Source organism: Pristis pectinata, chromosome 26 (genome assembly GCF_009764475.1).
Source record: "Pristis pectinata isolate sPriPec2 chromosome 26, sPriPec2.1.pri, whole genome shotgun sequence".
In the NCBI taxonomy this organism is placed as follows: Eukaryota; Metazoa; Chordata; class Chondrichthyes; order Rhinopristiformes; family Pristidae; genus Pristis; species Pristis pectinata.
This window is the reverse complement of record NC_067430.1, coordinates 9,879,318-9,898,479: the sequence shown is the minus strand read 5'-3', so window position 1 is coordinate 9,898,479 and position 19,162 is coordinate 9,879,318. Positions and strand designations below refer to the sequence as shown.

At 41.1% G+C, this 19,162-nt stretch overlaps 1 protein-coding gene across 1 annotated transcript in view; it reads right to left on the bottom strand.

Moving 5' to 3' along the window:
* LOC127583495 (CTD nuclear envelope phosphatase 1-like) overlaps window positions 1-19,162 on the bottom strand; it is a 42,856-nt gene that overhangs the window by 16,212 nt on the left and 7,482 nt on the right. Inside the window, exons 2-6 of the mRNA XM_052039539.1 lie at window positions 12,620-12,686; window positions 9,693-9,811; window positions 5,644-5,715; window positions 3,960-4,076; window positions 1,930-2,041 (exon numbers count right to left, since the gene is read on the bottom strand). Coding sequence (XP_051895499.1) covers window positions 1,930-2,041; window positions 3,960-4,076; window positions 5,644-5,715; window positions 9,693-9,811; window positions 12,620-12,686 — 487 coding nt within the window. The remainder of the gene's footprint in view (window positions 1-1,929; window positions 2,042-3,959; window positions 4,077-5,643; window positions 5,716-9,692; window positions 9,812-12,619; window positions 12,687-19,162) is intronic.

The window sequence follows — 19,162 nt, the reverse complement described above, 5'->3', positions numbered from 1 at the left end:
TGCTGATTTACTGTTGTACATTTTAAATGTAGTTTCTCAATCTATCACAGCCTCTTCACAACTTGTGCTTTTGCAGTTTGCTTTATTCAGAGCTAAGCCCTTGGTTTCAGACTAAACTGAACCACTTTCAAGTTTTACATGAAATTCTTTATTATAATCACCCTTCCCTAAAGGCCACTTAACTACCAGGTCATCAATTAATCCTCTCATTACACAATACTATATCCAGAATAGCCTGTTCCCTTGATAGTTCCTCAATATACTGTACTAGAAAACCAATTCACCCTCCGCACATTTTAACTGCTAATTTGATTCACGCAGTGTATGTCCTCTAATCATTATTATAATACTTCTATTACACACACCTCCAATCAACCTCCTTGCATTAGCACCACTGTTTGGGGAGGTTGGGGATGTATGTACAACTCCCATCAATGTTTCCTGCCCCTGGCTGTTTCTTAGCTCCAATCAAAGTAATTATTCAACCTGATTTTCTGCACTGCCTTTATTCCATTCTTTAATATTAGACTACCTTGCTCCTTTTCCATTATGCCCACTTCTGCTATAAGTTACATGTCCTGGAATACTTACTTCCCCATCTTCGTCACTTTACAAGTACATGCAAATACTATTAAATTGTACCCATTTATTTCTATTTGTGGCATCAGTTCACTAGCTTGTTACAACTTGCAACTGATTTCCTCAAATAGATGCTGCCTGACCTGCTGAGATCCTCCAGCATAGTGTGTGTGTGTGTTGCTCCGGAATTCCAGCATCTGCAGAATCTTGTGTCTCCTTGTTACAAATGCTACATACTTTCAGATAATGAACTTTAGTACTTTATCTTTGTGCTGTTTCCCTTATTCTGCTCTGACTGGAGGGGTACTCATATTTGTATGCACTGTTCCTTCCTGACAGGCTCTGGTTTTCACTATCTATTTTGCTATCCTGTACCATCACCATTCTATTCCTTTCCTGTACTGAACCCATGAAATCCTTTTAATACTCTAAAATACTTCAATCACTGCACTTCCCACACACAAAGGAAGATGAATCAAGTTTGTGTAACCTGTCCTCCAGGTCTAATCCTAGTGCTTTACCAGTAATGAATAGTCGGCATACATCATATAGAGTGAAGGCATATTGGCATATCAAGTGTGCTACAGTTAGAGCAGATTACATATAGTTCAAGAAACTTTCAAAAGGATAAATGACTAGTCATAAAGAAAGAATACACAGGAAGTCCCCAACTTACAAACGCCCATACTTACAAACCGACCTCCGTAAAGCTTATTATTCTTTTAAAAAGTTACACGCAATGGTTTGTACTAACGAACTGGTGGAGTACTTTGCGCAACGCTCAAAACACTACGCGTTTTAAGCAGTTTGTCGGCCCGAGGGAGAACGCCATGCCGTCATCATGGCTTCAAAGCGTAAATGTTTCTTTAAATCTATACACACACACTCTATTATGAATACTGTACTGTAGTTACATTTATTGATTATATTTATGTTTGAGGTACAATATATACTACATACTAAGACAAACATTTGACTAATTGACGCTAGATGTGAACTGTACATAACTATTTCGACTTGCATACAAATTCGAAATACGAACAGACTCAAAAACAGAACTCGTTCGTAATCCGGGGACTTCCTCTATTCCTAGTAGTGTTACTAAACTCACTATACTAATCCTTGGCAGGAAATCCATGCACTTAAAAATTCATTCCACCTCCAGTATTATAATTCCAGTCAACAAAACACTAAAATCAGATTCAAATTTATTGAACAATTAATGCTTAATCATCCAGAAATTTTGCATTCCTTCTTAAAGTTACTGTAAAGTTTTCACATTTGAAACCCCACAAGAGCACAACAGGAAAAGTTAAAAATGATTGAAGAATTGCAGAGTGGCAATCTTACCTGGGTGTCCCCTGTATGCACTTGGCGAATTATCTAATATTACAATGCTGGAGAGGTCATTGTGAATGGCTGCAAGATCTTTCACATAGCTGCCCAATTCAAGTGTACAATGCTATGCAAAGAAAAAACATTTCAGTAAGGTACAAGGCTGCACTCATTGTAATAAAACAAAATGCTTCAAACAAGCCATTTTCTTGTGACAACTTTTCAACAGTTTTCTTCATTCAATGAAGTTAACAGGCCTTGCTATAGCTCCACTGTCACCATTTGATACCCACTTAGGCAAGCATCATTTACAATGGAACAGGGGTATGCTGCAAAGATTCCTTTGTATGGCAACATTTTGTAGTCTTTTTTAAATAATAATTTGCTGCTTCATTCTTCCCTCCAAAGTGGATTACCTCATTTCTTCCCACATTATATTCCATCTGCCATCTTCTTGCCCACTCAGTTAATCCATCAAATCCCTTTGCAGGCTCTGTGCGTCCTCCACAGCATTTGGTAACCCATCTATCTTTGCATCATAAGTCAAGCTGACCATGGTGTACACAATCCCTTCATCTATGTCATTAATATAGATTCTAAAGGCTCTAATACTCATCTCTGTGGCATCCCACAGACCGTCAATTCAAAAATGATCCATTTATAATGACTCAGTTTTCTGTTGGTCAGCCATTCCCTATCCATACATTACCACCCCCAAACACTAAACTTCTGCATCTTTGAGACACCCTTCTGGCAATCCAGATACACTACATATACTGGTTCCCCTTTACCCATCCTCTTTACTAAAGTCTTTTGAGAATTTAACAAATTTATCAAACACTATTCCCCTTTCATAAAATTACCTTGACTTTGTTTGAATGTCTTCTAATTTTCTGAAGTGTCCCATTACTTCAATAATGGATTCCAGCATTTTCACAGATTTTAGATCAACTGATCTACAATTCCCTGCTTTCTATCTCCCTTATTACATTTGTAGCTTTCTGATCCTCTGGGACCTCTCCAGAATCCAGAGAATTTTGGTAGATTACAATCAACACATTTCCCATCTCAGCAGTTAATTCTCCCAAGTGCCTAGGATTCAGACTATGGTGACTTGTTAGCCTTGAGCCTATTAGTTTTCCCCCCCCAAAGTACATTTTCCTTTGATGATGGAGATTGCTTTAAATTCTTCCCACCCTATAACCCTTGATTATTCATTATTGCTGACATACTTTTGTGTCTTTTACAATGAAGATTGACTAAAAACATTTAGAATGTCTGGGACTTCTCTATTTCCCATTGCTATTTTTCCAAATATATCCTCTAAGCAACTTACGTTTACTTCAGATATTATCTTCCTTTTTTTTAGAAAAAGAGGAAAACATACTTGTAGAAGACCTTAGTGCTGTTATATTATTTGATAGCTTACTCTTCAAATTGTGTGTCTTTTGCTGGTTTCTAAAAATGGGAAATGGTACACTCTCATGAAAACCACTACTCTGTGTATTCAAGCCCAATGACAGGAATTCACCGCATGCATGGAACTTCTTTAAAAATTGACTGTCTAACTTTGATGCTCCCTTAAACCAAATGGTTTGATAGGCCATTTCATTGTGTAGTTTAGAGTCAATCACACTGATAGATCTTGAGCCACATTATGGTCAAAGTAGGCAAGGTTGGCCTACTTCCTTCCTCAAACGGAAGATGGGATACCTCCTTCAGTTAAAGTGGTGCCTTCTCTGAATCAAGCAGCAATGCTCAATACAAAAGATTGTACAAGTATGAAGTTTACTTACAACAAGGTATCAAGCTTAAATTCAGAGTGGATTTTTATTAAATTTTCAGCAGTAGAAACACACCCTGAAACATGCCACTAATAATAATTTGAATACATGAATAAAAGGGAGATGAGATCTAGTTTTAAGAGAAAAACATATGTACAGGAGGAAGACTGACTGCACACAAGATCAATACTTCACTCAAGAAAGTATTTCAGACATATCCTTACTTTCTATGGTGGGTATGCAGGCTGTGTTGTTCCGTACCTGTCTGTAGTAGCGACGGTTTAATATTTTCTTGTTGTTGTCTAGTTTGTCTGCTACAGCTGCACCATAAATCTCCATACTAGCGGTGAAAATCACTAACTCATACCACTGGCTGGCCTGGTTAAAACAAAAATGTCACTTGTGATATGTATTTACAATTTAAATTTAAACTACCTATTTGAGTGATGGAAAATGAAAGGTTTTGTATTGGATTAAAGTTTACTCAATATTTCCAATACTGCACTGAGCTACTTTAGACATAAATGTCTCAGAAAGCCTCAGCAAACACAGCAACAGACTACTCAGAAGTAACCAGTTGCTACAAATAAAACAAGAAACTTACTGTGATCCAGACATGTGCAAGATCACATAAGTGAAAGTATAACTGAAGTGTGAAGAGTCATACCTTCAGGAACCTTGCTGTGCACTGAAAATTAGATTGTTCAAAAGCAGTAATTTCGATTTAGCATCACCTTTATTTCCATGGCAGCACAATCAACTTGTTATAATTTCGCTCACATCCAACAACAGCAACAACTCACATTAACATAGCACCCTGAATGTAGCAAAATATTCCAAATTCATTCCCTGTTGTATTATTAGGCAGTGAGCTGGAAACATGCTAACAGAGAGAGGCCATATCAAATCATGTTTTGCTCACTGCAAAACCTCAGGATAATTGCACTTAAACCAGTAAAACTGTAGCCAAGTAATTTATTCTTATGGTATTGAGACATTTAAGACTCTGAAGATCCCAAATCCAATCTTGGCTTTGGGCTGAGGCAGTCGGTCTCAAGTGGACAACCAATACTATGATTGATCATTGGTGGGATTTAAGGGGACCCAAAAGGTAAACAAATTTGAATTATTTTAACTCCTGGTCTTATTTACGGTATCATAGAAATGTTACAGCAATGGAAGGAGATCACTCTGTCTACCAAGCTTGTGCACAACACCAGCCAAGCTTGTCCTGCAGCTCACACCCTTCCCTCTCTCTATAGTCCCACCATTATTTTCCCTTTCAAGGCAAAGCACGTGAATTTGGAGAGAGAAAGAGCAAGAGAGTGATTAACAAAAAACAATACCTTTTATACCCGAGATAAGAGGTACTCCTTAGCTAACTATAGTCCAATCAGAAAACAGATTAGATACCTGTGGCAAAACCAATGAGAAAACACGTATTCACCTGATAGACGAAACCAATAAGCTAGGAAGTGGCCATTCCTCGTGCAGCCACTTGAGGTGTATTAAATACAATACACGTTAAAAAAAAACTACTTAAAACAGTCGAATCCAACAGAGACAAGGGCAAGAGCTATCTCCATTCACCTGCCTATTACAGTTCAGTAGGCTCACAACCAAATGAAACACTGGAATGAAGCAGTGCTCACTGAACCATAAACCAACCACTAGATCACTTTGCAATTTCTTTGTAACTAAACCACAACACAAGTTACTATCCATGGACCATATTTCAGCATGACTCAACACACCCGAGTACCTTGGAGACAGGAAAGGTAGTGGAAAATAAGCAACATCATTCCTCTTTCCCGTTGTCAGACACAGATAATTTAGGCAGATTACTGTAATTAAATATCTTTGCTTACAAATGAAAATATTCTTTCCTATAGACATTAATTTTTGTCTTGAACTTGAAAATTGATAGCGTTTCTAGTTAACTTACCACTTCCAGAAAGAAGTCCACGTGAGGCCTTTTATGTACAAAAAATCTGATTGGTTGTCGGTCAACAAGTACCTGAATAAAGAAAGCACATTTAAAAAATACTCCATACTTAAGACACTCAGGTTATGATTAATACTCACAGCAAAATGACCCCCTGGCCAAGCTTAAAACCCAAACTGAAATCAAGTCTATTTTCAGTACTCATGAATTCGATTTACAACAATTAAAATTTATCACACACATACAAAAACAACTTATTTCTCAATAAATTGCAGCCTTACAGCGCAATAAGGTGAATAAATCTCCAGGGCCTGACCAAGTGCATCCTAGGACTCTGTGGGAGGCCAAAGGAGGAATTGCAGAGGCCCTTGCAGAGATTTTTGCTTCATCGCTTGCCACAGGTGAAGTTCCAAAGACTGGAGGGTGGCCGGTGTTGTTTAAGAATGGTAGCAAGCCAGGGAACTACAGGCCAGTCAGCCTGATGTCAGTAGTGGGGAAGTTACTGGAGGGAATTCTGAGGGACAGGATCTACCAGCATTTGTATAGACAGTCTGATTAGGAGGAGTTAGCCTGGCTTTGTGCATGGAAAGTCATGCTTGACGAACCTTTTAGAGCTTTTTTTTGAAGAGGTAACCAAAAAGGTAGACAAGGGTAGGGTAGTGGATGTTATCTACTTGGACTTTAGCAAGGCCTTCAACGAGGTCCCACATGGTAGGCTGGTCTGGAAGGTTAGGTCCTATGGAATCAGGGAGAGCTAGTTAGGTGGATTCAAAATTGGCTCGGAGGTTGGAAGCAGAGGGTAGTGGTTGAAGGCGGTTTCTCAGAATGGAGGCCAGCAACTAGTGGTGTGCCGCAGGGGTCGATGTTGGGACCCTTGTTATTTATTACAATGATTTGGATGCGAATGCACAAGGCTTGATCAGTAAAGTCTGCAGATGACATGAAATTGGGAGGTGTTGTTGATAGGGAAGAAGGTTGTTGTAGGTTACAGGGGATCTTGATCAGTTAGGGAAGTGGGCCAAGGAGTGGCAAATGGATTTCAATACAGACAAGTGCATTTTGGATAGTCAAACCAGCGTAGGACTCATACTATCAATGGTAGGGCACTAGGGAGTGTAATGCAACAGAGGGATCCAGGAGTACAAGTGCATAGTTCGTTGAAAGCAACGTCACAGCTAGACAGGGTGGTGAAAAAGGTGTGTAGCGTGCTGGCCTTCATCATTCAGGGCACCGAGTATAGGAGTTGGGACATTATGTTGCAGTCGTACAAGTTGTTGGTGAGGCTACGCCTGGAGTACGGTGTGCATTTTTGGTCACCCTGTTACAGGAAAGACATAGTTAAACTGGAAAGAGTGCAGACAGATTTACGAGAATTTTGGCAGGACTTGAGGGCCTAAGTTATAGGGAGAGGTTGGCCAGGCTAGGTCTTTTGTTCCTTGGAGTGTAGGAGAATGAGGGATGATCTTAGAGGTTATAAAATCAAGAGACGCATAGGTAAGATAGATAGTAGCAGTCTTTTCCCCAGGGTATGGGGAGTCCAAAACTAGGGGGCATAGATTTAGGGTGAGATGGGAAAGATTTCAAAAGAACTTGAGGGCAACTTCTTCACGCAGAGGTTGGTGAGTATAAGGAACAAGTTGCCAGAGGAAGTGGTTGAGGCAGGTACAACAGTTATCATTTCAGCAGCACTTGGATAGGTACATGGAGGGGCAGGGCTTAGAGGGATATGGGCCGAAAGCTAGAAATTGTTACTAGATGGGTGGGTACCATGGTCAGCATGGACTCATTGGGCCAAAGGGCCTGAATCCATGCTGTATTGCTCTATGACTAAATCTGCTCACCTCAACTATCCATCTTACTTACTAAGGAGATCTGTTAACCACTAATACTATAGATGAGCATCAAAAGAATTTGTATTTACACCTCACATTACCAGAGTGGTATCACTTCTGTTGTCCACCTACGTAGAGCAACCCTTACTCATCTTAACTTCTGTCTATTTAATCATACTGAAAGCACCTCTATCAATGGGCTCTGCTCACACGCACTGTCAACTCTAGATTTCTTACAAGCAACCACCCTAGACCCTTCATCATGTACACTGTCCTGACACAACCACCCAAAACCTATTCTCTTCTCTTCTGCACTCCACCCCATACTCCCTTTCCAAACTCTTTCGCTGCTGTAATTCACTCTCCATTCTACACAAAACCTACCTCAGACCATGATCTGTCATTTTTTGGAACACCTCAGCTGCTACTAGGATGAACTAATGACGACAGTCACACAAAGAACGGCTGATCTAGAGTACCCTCAATACATGGACGAGTTCAAAATGTTTCTCCTGAAGTTAATAATTTGATATTCTAATACCAGAATAGTTCACATTATTAAAAGTATCCCTTGCCCACCATCACACTTCATACAAATCCAAGGTATAAATCCCCGTAGTGCAATCCAAGGAATCAATTGTTCTTATCTACTGAAGTATCTTTTCTCATTGCTCATGCAGATGGAGGACAGGAAACGTTGTGGTTAACATTCAAATTGAGAGCAGTAGAGCATCAATTCTCAACACTAAATACTTCCTGTCCTCCAAGTAACCAATTGATCTCCAAATTAGCTGATATGTCATCAGCAGTTCCAGATTTTGTAACAGCACAACATTCTTTTCAGTGGATAACTGCTTATCACAACCCTTTTCCTACACCTAATGACCCACTGCACAACTGCACTTTGAGTGGAAGTTACCTTTTAAAAATCTGTTTTTTGGTAAGAATATTTAATTCCAAATAAAACATTTTCAGTACTTTTCCACAGAGGTCCTGGGGAGAGAATTAATCCCATGCTTTTCATAACATTTCCTAGTGACTTAGGCACATTATAAACTTTGAAGAAGAAACAAAAAGAGACCATGTAGTTGTCCGTGAGGAGGAAGGCTTTAGACAGGCAGGAAGATGCAGATATAATGGAGCAGAAAATGGCAAAGGAAATTTAATCTAGAAAAGTGATTCAATTACATTAACAAAATGATCTACAACACCAATATGAACTAAGCCCAAAATTATCCAAAAACAAAATATTCCTATATATTATAATTCTACTTGAGTTTGGGGCTGAATTCTTCAAGACAACTGACTTTCCAAGGGCTTTAGAAGTTGTATGGTTTTAAAGAAAGAGGAAGATAACACAGCTTGTGCTCTGCACATGGTCATTTATTGTTGGCCTTAGCCCACAAATGCCTATTGAAGGTCCACACCAAGAGATGGATTGTAGTTTGGGAGCACCTGTACTGGTACAAAAACAGAAAACTCTGGAAATGCTCAGCAGGTCAGGCAGCATACATGGAGAAAAACAGAGTTAACATTTCAGGTCTGAGACCCTTCCCGTACTGCTACATTTGCATCATCGCCTCACATCTGTTAGCACAGCAGAAATAAGAATGAGGTTTCGCAAGGGACATCCTTGGGGCATGTCTGGCTCTCAATTTTGTATATAGTAGTTACCTCCTGACATAAAAAATGTTCCTTGTTCAATAAGGATATCAAACTAGTCAAAAAACTGCTACACTGCTGCTAAATAAGTAAATTGCTAGTCTTGGAGCCGGGCTCACACGGAGCCTGGAGCCTCTTTCACACCAGGCTAATCAAGAATACCCAAGCACGGTGACAAATTGGAGGAGTTCTGGTCACTACAATACAGGAAAGATGCAATTAAGCTGGAGAGTGTACAGAGGAGATTTGTGCAGGTGTTACCAGGACTGGGAAATTGTAGCCAAGGGGAAAGGTTAGATAGACTAGGGTTGTTTTCTTTGCCACAAAGGAGGCCAAGGGAAAACTTAATTGTGTATATTTACAAGGAGTTTAGATAGCATAAATAGCAAGGACCCATTTTCCTTGGGGGGCATCAAAAGCCAGGCATATTTAAAGTAATCAGTGGGAGGACAAGGGGGGAGATGTGGGGTAAAAAAACTATTTATTCAAGACTGTATCTATTTCAAATCAAAACTGATCAAGTTAGCTTTTATCCAGATTGATTTACCGTCTCACCTTCAGCATGAAGTCTGGTGGTGTGCCTGGCCTCACTGTTGGTTTCAAGACTCCATCATGATGTGAGTGTATTAATGTTTCATCCAAATCTAAAACAAGAATCTTCCTTTTCATTTGATCTGCAAAGAGATAGGTGAAAGGATGAATTTCAGTCTAGAAAAGAATATCCTTCAACCAATTGCCTCCTATGACTAGTGCTGTTCCACAGGGATCAGTGTTCGGACCCTTGCTCTTTGTAGTATATGTAAATGACTTAGATGTGGATGTAGGAGACACGATTACTAAATTTGCAGAGCTCACGGTGGAGTTGTTGATAGAATGGATGATAGTCTTAGGCTACAGGGTGATATTGATGTGTTGAAATGGAATAAGAAGTGGCAGATGGGAGTTTAATCCAGATAAATGCACGGTGATGCATTTTGTGAGTACAGTAAGGCTAGGACATACACCATGAATGGTGGGTCTTGGGGAGTACTGAGGAAAAGAGGGACCTTGGTGCACTAGTCCAAAAATCCTTGAAGGTGGCAGTGGAGGTAGGTAATGTGGTTAAGGCATATGGGATGCTGGCCTTCATTAGTCAGGGCAATGAATATAAGAGCAGAGAAATTATGCTCCAACCTTATAAAACATTAGTCAGAAATCAGCTGGAGTACTGTCTACATTTCTGGTCACCGCACTATAGGAAAGACATGATAGCACTGGAGAAGGTTCAGAGGAGGTTGTTGAAAAAATATCACCAGGATGTTGCCTGGGATGAAGCATTTCAGTATGAGGAGATTGCACAGGCTAGGTCAGTTTTCCCCAGAGCAGAGAAGGTTAAGATGGGGCAGGTACATAAAATTATGATGTGTACAGAAAGGATAGACTGCAGGAAACTTTTTCCCCCCCACATCAGAGGTAGATAAAGCTAGAGAAAATAGATTTAGGGGTAAGGGCAAGAAATTTAGAGGCAATCTCAGGGGGACCTTTTTTCACCCAGAGAGTGGCAAGTACCTGGATTACACTGCTTGAAAGAGTGGAAGCAGAGTCGCTGACACCACTTAAGTGTCTAGACAATTACTTGAGTCACCTAGGCATAGAAGGCTATCAGCCAAGTGCAGGAAGATGGAAGTAATACAGTTCCACCTGGATGTGGTGGGCCAAACCATCCATTTCCATGTTGTATGAATCTACGAGGTCTTATTTATTACAACTCTGAAGGAGGCCAATCTGGCACTGCTCCCAGCATGGCAATCCCATCAGTTCAATGCCCTGACTTCTTTCCCTGTGAACCACTTTCATATGCCCATCAACTCCCCTTTGATTCTTTTGCCATCTATCTACAGTGGAACTAATTTACAGTTGCCAATTAACCAACCAACACATTTGGAATGAGTGGAAACAGGGAGAACATATAAACTCTAGAAAGACAACAGTTTAGATAAAGATGCAACCCAGGTTGTTTGAGCCATGAGCTCTAATCAGACCCAGCTTAATCTAGAACCTGGTTCCTTGTGCACATTCCATAAATTCTACAGCAGAAAGCCGTGTGCTATCCTCTGTATGTCTATATTCTTAAAATTTATATAATGAAGAAATTCAATTCACGAGATAAGTCTCCCATATCAAATTTATCACCCCGCCAACAAAATCACAAACACACTCTACATGAGAGTTGGATCAAATTCAAACAGACAACACAAGCAATTAATAAGTGTGCAAATTTTGCAACTCTTGACCTGTTTATCATCTTCAATCTTATTTCCTTTGAACTATTAATTTTTATTTCTATTTTACCCATGGTTACTGTGTACCATCCTTTGTACAGAGTGCAGAGTGTTGTGAACCTCTAAGTAGTCAGCCAAGACCAATAAACATTCACTGTTTTAATACTTTAGCAAGCTACAAACTAGTTTACTTATCCAGGCTTACCTTTTCCCATTTGTTCAGATGAATATATTCCTTGTTTGGCTTTTGCTTATATAATAATGAAAAAAATATCAGGAGTAAAATGTTTCCCAGCACCAAAAGACCCCAAATAACACTGGGAAAATTCAATGCACCCTTTTCTCTGGCCCATTTGTCAGACTGTGGCCTGTGTCAAAGTGTTGACCAATCTCTGCCCAGTTATGGAGGTTCTCAGCATTTTGTTCTTGTGGGCCAAAAGTGCAAATAGGAGAAATTGTGGATGCAAACAAAAGTAAATATTAAGAACTTAAAAGGAAGTAATAGATTGAGGAATTGGGGAGGCAAACCCAATTTAATCCAGTGGAAAAAATCTGCCAGTTTAAAAGTCAGCCAAGCACCCAACTCCAGATCCTTATTTAGAAAATCTTGACTGAAACTAGATTTTATACAAGGATCCAGAGACTTGGGCTCACTTTTAATGAATGTCTGCCAACATTCACTTTCGGTATTCACATCAACAGCCTAAGTCCCTACAGAAAAAAATGAAAGAACCCAAAATCAAAACACACAGGATGCTGAAAATATGAAATATGAACAAGAAGTGCTGAAAATACTCAGTTTAGACAAAAACTGGAGAGAATATGCAAGGTTTAGGAGCAGACAGGCTCCATGATTTAAAAGACATGATCAAAGCATATGGAAATGCACAATTCTAAATATGAGCAATTATGTGATTTAACACCAAGCATTCTGCAAATAAAAAGGTACTCATCCAGGCATATTCTTCTTTCCCTATAGACTGTCAACATATACAATCCAAAAATTATTAAGAGGTCACTCTCGCCAGCTGAAGTATCACCTTCACACAACTGAATTGGTGAAGGTATGTTCTGCGTGCACCTACCGAAATGCATGGACCACAAGCTACTCATCAAATATACAGAATTTTGAAATTTAGAATTGAATGTCACAATCTGCACAAAATTTGATTTACTTGAGCTAGACAAACAGCATAACTGGATCTCAGGATTAGTACTTACTTATTCTGATGCGGGAAAGAGGAGATAGAGGCAAAATGTCATAGCGCACTGTCTGGTATTGGATTATCTGCAAAACAAAATTAACAACACGAGGTAGGTTGGACACCAGTGTCCCTGCTTTCACTTACTCATTCTTCTTGGTTATAATCTTGCTAGAATATGCACACCAACACTGCAGATTACTGAATCCATGAGACAAGCCCACTAAAGTCTTGGAAGTGCTCAATGCAAGATCACTTTCTGACATGAAGGCATAGTATCATTACAGGTTAAGACAAGGCAGACTGCAATGAGTAGAAGGCTGACAGGCAAACTGCAAAATAGTGGGAATTCTCTGCTGCTTCTCTCCCCCTCCCCAACACAGAGTGAAACTGAACCATCTCCCTTAGTATATTCCCTCCCCTCCCCCCCATGTACATAACACAAAGCCATTGGATCAGGCATCAAGACAATCAAATCCAATCCTATCAAATGAACATGTTGTCACCTAGCAGTTCCTGAATTACATTCTGAATGTCAGGCCCCTCCATAGCACAAGGTTCCCAGGCCAATGGCAACCTCTGCAGAGAAAAGAAAAATCATGATTTAGCAGACTTGGGGCTTAATCCTAGTTAGAGAGTCAGATACAAACTGGGCAGCCCACAGGTCAGTACACCAAACAGTTTGATAAAGTCCCACGTGTCTTATATCCAACATGCCACTAACTTACAGGCCACCACTTTGCAGCTGCTACACTCTACATAGCTGTACTTGCTTTAATTTTAGAAAACATAAATAGGAGCAGCAGTAGGCCATTTGGCCTCTTGAGCCCGTTCCATCATTCAAGAAGATCACCACCGATCTATATTAAATGATTCTTATTTTGCTGAGGATTTCCTTGTCTAAATTCCTTGGTCCAAACTATAATAGGAGAACAACTCATTCAGAACCCACATCCAGGCACACGGCTTAAATCAAAGCCGAGTGGGACCAGAACTGATTCAAGTGGTTTGAATCTAGTCCCACAGCATTTGCAATAAAAATGCAAGCCTCTTTGGCTTCCTGCTGCCCAGAATACATCTCAAATAATAGACCTATATGCCATGAACACACTGTAGGGACGCCAGAAGTAATTGCAGAGGTAGGTCACCCACCTATTCAACCTTGCTCCCCCATTCATCAAGATCATGGCTGATTTTCTCACTCAATTCCATTTTCCTGCACTATCCCCATATTCCAATTCCTTTAACATCCAAAAATCTATCACTTTGTCACTCAGAGATACTGATTCACCACCCTCTGACTAAAGGAATTCCTCCTCATCTCAATCCTAAACAGCCTATCCCTTATTCTGAACCCCTGGCCCCCTAGTTCTAGATTCCCCAACCAGAGGAAACATCCTCTCTGCATCCAACCTGTCAAGATCTGTAAGAATTTTGCAAGTTTCAATGCAAACAATAATCAGTTCATTTCACACTGTATAGCATCCTGTACCAACTTTAAACAGATGGATTGAAATTCCACAGTAAACTTCGAATACAAAAGGTTCAAATAATGTGGGCAGCATAACATCAACATCTTTTCAGCAAATTGGGAGAAGCAAGGCAAAACAGCATTTATATCACTGCAAAGATTAACAATCAGTCACAACTGCACACTTTAGATGAAGGTGTTTTTAAAAAAGAAAGCAGAACTTGTAATGACCTCTGATAGAAGAGGTACTGATTATTTCGAACGCTGAAATGCAATTTATCTTGTTCCACCCATTCTGTTTTGAGCAAATAAACATCGAAAGCAACTCTCAGAAAGCAGAATGTTGCATTATTTAAGCATGAAACATACTGCAGCAGAATGAAGCAAAATTCTATTTATTCTTCCTTTTTTCCCTCCTTCCAATGTTGAACAGTATCTCAGAAATGGTCCTTCACAAAAGGCAACCTCCACCGATTTACCCCAGCATCACTTGGTGTCTAGGGAGTTTGATCCGAAAAGACAACAAGGCTCAGCTCTGTACTCAGACCCACCATCCAGCAGGATCCGTCAGGAGGAAGTGGAGGGTCAACTCAACGCGAGAGCTAACCTTGGAAATTCAATTAGGTACTTCCAGGGATGGAGTCATCATTGTTCCTGATTCAATCTCTGCATAAACAAACTGATGACTAAACTCCCCATGCAATGTTGCCCAAGCAGCCCTGCATGGGACTGTGGACAACATTATCCCAGGAGGGATCATCATTGGGCACAACATGGTTAACCAGGTCTTCATGTGACCCCTATCAGGAAGTTAATTTTTTCATCTCATGCACCCCCTCAAAAAAAAAATCAACCGTGGCCTGATTCTTCTACTCTACCACATTTCCCAATAATCCACAGGCTTCCCCTCTGTGCCTTTCCCCTCTGCCCTTTCTCCGACCACTTATTACCACTGGGCTGTAGTTCTTTGCCCTCCAGCAACACTACCCCCCACCCTGTCTCCTATTAGAGTCAGAGAGTAATACAGCACGGAAACAGGCCCTTTGGCCCAACTGGTCCACAATGACCACAGCATCCTCCCTGCTAGTCCCAGTTGCCTGCATTCGGCCCATAACCCTCCGAGCCACTCCCCTCCATGTACCTATCCAAATGCCTCTTAAATGTTGCAATTGTACTCACCTCTACCACTTCCTCTGGCAGCTAATTCCAGGTACTCACCACCTTCTGTGTTTAAAAAAAAGTTACTTCTCGTGTCTCTTTTAAATCTGTCCCCTCCTCTCTTGTATGTGTTATGGACTCTTCAACCTTGGGGAAAAGATTATGACCATCCACCTTATCCATACCCCTCGATTTTATAAACTTCTATGAGGTCATCCCTCATTTTCCTATGCTCTTAGGATTAAAGATCCAGCAGGGCCAACCTCTCCCTATAACTCAGAACTCAGGCCCTTTAGTCCAGGTGGCATTCTCATAAATCTCTTCTGCATCCTCTCCAGCTTGACAATGCCTTTTCCACAACAGGGTGACCAAAACTGCACACAATACTCCGAGTGCAGCATCACCAACGACTTGTACATCTGCAACATAATCTCCCTACTCCTAAACTCGATGCCCTGACTGAAGGCCACGATGCTAAACACCTTCTTCACCACCATCTACTTGCATGGCTGGTTTCAGCGAAACATGCACTTGTAACTCCAAACCCCCCCCCAGTGTCCCTCTGTTCCACTACACACGTCAGTAACCTGCCATTCACTGTATAATTATATAAAGTGGAAAAAGGGTGACTAAAGTGAACGTAGGTCCCTTGGAAGATGAGAAAGGGGAATTAATATTGGTAATGTGGAAATGGCAGAGGGCTTGAACAACTATTTTGTGTCAGTCTTCACGGTGGAGGATATATCTAACATGCCAAAGAGAGATGTTATGGATGCAATGGGAGGAGAGGACCTCGATAATATCGCTGTCACTAAAGAGGTAGTGATGAGCAAACTAGTGGGCCTAAAGGTAGACAAGTCCCCTGGTCCTGATGGGATCCATCCCAGGCTACTGAAAGAAATGGCGGAAGTTATAGTAGAGGTGTTTGTGGTAAGTTTACCAAAATTCTCCGTACTCTGGGCAGGTCCTGGCAAATTGGAAGACAGCGAATATCATGCCACTTTAAAAAAGGATGTAGGCAAAAGGCAGGTAACTATAGGCCAGTTAGCTTAACGTCTATAGTCTGGAAAATGCTTGAAGCTATCATTAAGGAAGAAACAGCGAGACATCTGGATAGAAGTGGCTCCATCAGGCAGACGCAGCACGGTTTCAGGAAGGGAAAGTCCTGTTTGACAAACTTACTGGAGTTCTTTGAGGATATAATGAGTGCAGTGGATAGAGGGGAACAGATGGATGTTGTATACTTGGATTTCCAGAAGGTGATTGATAAAGGTGCCCCATAAAAAAGAAAATCAGTAAGATAAGGATGCATGGAGTTGGGGGTAATGTATTAGCATGGATAGAAGATTGGTTAACCAATATAAGGCAGAGAGTTGGGATAAATGGGTCTTTCTCTGGTTGGCAATCAGTGGTGAGCGGGGTGCTGCAGGGGTCTGTGCTGGGCTTGTAACTGTTCACAATATACATTAACGATTTGGAATACAGGACCGAGTGTAACGTATCTAAATTTGCTGATGACACGAAATTGAGTGGAAAAGCAAATTATGCAGAGGATGCGGAGAGTCTGCAGAAAGATATCGATAGGTTAAGTGAGTGGGCAAGGGTCTAGCGGATGGAGTACAAGGTTGGTAAATGTGAGGTCATCCACTTTGGAAGGAAAAATAGATCAGATTATTAAATGGTAAAAGATTGCAGCATGCTGTTGTGCAGAGGGACTTGGAAGTACTTGTGCATGAAATCACAAAGGATTGGTTCGCAGGTACAACAGGTTATCAAGGCGGCAAATGGAATGTTGGCCTTCATTGCTAGAGGGATTGAACTTAAGAGCTGGAAGGTTATGCTGCAACTATACAGGGTACTGGTGAGGCTGCACCTAGAGTACTGAGTGCAGTTCTGGTCTCCTGACTTGAGGAAAGATATACTGGCTTTGGAGGCAGTGCAGAGAAGGACCACCAGGTTGATTCCAGAGATGAGGGGGTTAGCCTGAGGATAGATTAAGTCACCTGGGACAATACTCGCTGGAATTCAGAAGAATGGGAGGGGATCTTAGAGAAACATAAAATTATGAAAGGGACAGATAAGACAGAGACAGGAAGGTTGTTTCCACTGGTAGGTGAGACTAAAACTAGGGAACATGGCCTCAAGATTCGGGGGAATAGATTTAGGATGGAGATGAGGAGAAACTGCTTTTCCCAGAGAGTAGTGAATTTGTGGAATTCTCTGCCCAGGGAATCAGTTAAGACACAGTTAGATAGATTTTTGCATAGTAGGGAAATTAAGGGTTATGGGGAAAAAGGCAACTAAGCGGATCCGAGTCCACGGCCAGATCAGTCATGATCTTATTGAATGGCGGAGCAGGCTCGACGGGCCAGGTGGCCTCCTCCTGCTCCTCTTACTTATGTTCTTATAAGTCGTACCCTGGTTTTAGTGTCCAAAATGGATCACCTCGCACTTATCCAAGTTGAAATCCATTTGCCATTCCTCAGCCCATCTCCCTAACTGATCAAGATCTCTTTACAATTCATTGTAACCTGCTTCATTATCCAAAAAAAACCCTAATTTAGTATCATCAGCAAACTCATTAATTGTGCCATGTATATTCATATCCAAATCATTTACATACAGAATGAATAAGATCCCAACACTAACCCGAGGCACCCCACTGGTCACAGGCCTCCAGTCGGAGAATCGACCTTCAACCGTCACCCTATGCTTCCTATCATCAAGCCAATTCCGAATCCACCTCACTAGCTCCCCCGAATCCCAAGTGACCTAACCTGTCAGATCAGCCTAACATGAGGGACCTTGTCAAAGGCCTTACTAAGGTTCATATAGACAACATCCACTGCCCTACCTCATCTATCCCCTTAGTTACCTCTTTGAAAAACTCCAAAAGATTCATCAGACATGACCCCCCCCCCCACCCCCATGCACAAAACCATGCTCACTATGCCTGATCAGGCCTCGACTATCCAAGTGATGGTAGATCTTGTCCCTCAGAATTCCCTCCAGTAACTTCCCTACAACTGAAATCAGGCTCACTGGCTTGTCCTTGCTACCCTTGAACAATAGAACAACATTAGCCACCCTCCAGTCTTCTGGAACTTTATCAGTGGCCAACAACAAAGCAAATATCTCTACAAGGGCCTCTGCGATTTCTTCCCCAGCTTCCTATAAGGTCCGGGGGTTCACTTGGTCGGGCCCTGGGGATTTGCCCACATTAATGTGCTTCAAGGCTGCAGATACCTCCTTCCTCGTAATACACATATGATCCAAGACCTCACTACTTATTACCCTCATTTCTTTGGCATCCATACTCTCCTCAGTAAACACAGAGGAGAAACAGACATTAAAAATCTCATCCATCTCCTGCAGCTCCACACATAGGCAGCCCTGATGGTCTTTAAGAGAAGCTAGTCTCTCCCTAGTCACCCTTTAACTGCTCATATAACTGAAGAACCTCTTGGGATTATCTTTAACCCTGCCTGCCAAATCCATCTCATACCCTCTTTTTGCCCTCCTGATTTCCCTCTTAAACCTGGTCTTAAACTAGAATCTCAATATCTCTTATCAGCCAGGGTTCTATGAACTTGGTATGTTTACCCTTCACCCTAACAGGAACATGCTGCCCCGGACTTTTGGTAGGACCTTTTTAAAAGCCTCCCACTTGCCAACTGTTCCTTTGCCTTTAAATACAGTCACCCAGTCGACCCCAGCTAAATCCTATCTAATGCCCTCAAAGTCGGCTCTGCTCCAGTTCAGCACTTTAACCTGTGGACTTGTTCTATCTTTTTCCATAACTATTTTAAAACTAATAGAATTGTGGTCACTGGAGCCAGTATTCCCCAACTACCACTTCAGTTACTTGGCCCGACTCGTTCCCTAAGAGGAGGTCTAGTATTGCTCTTTACCAAGTAGCTCCCTCTAATATAT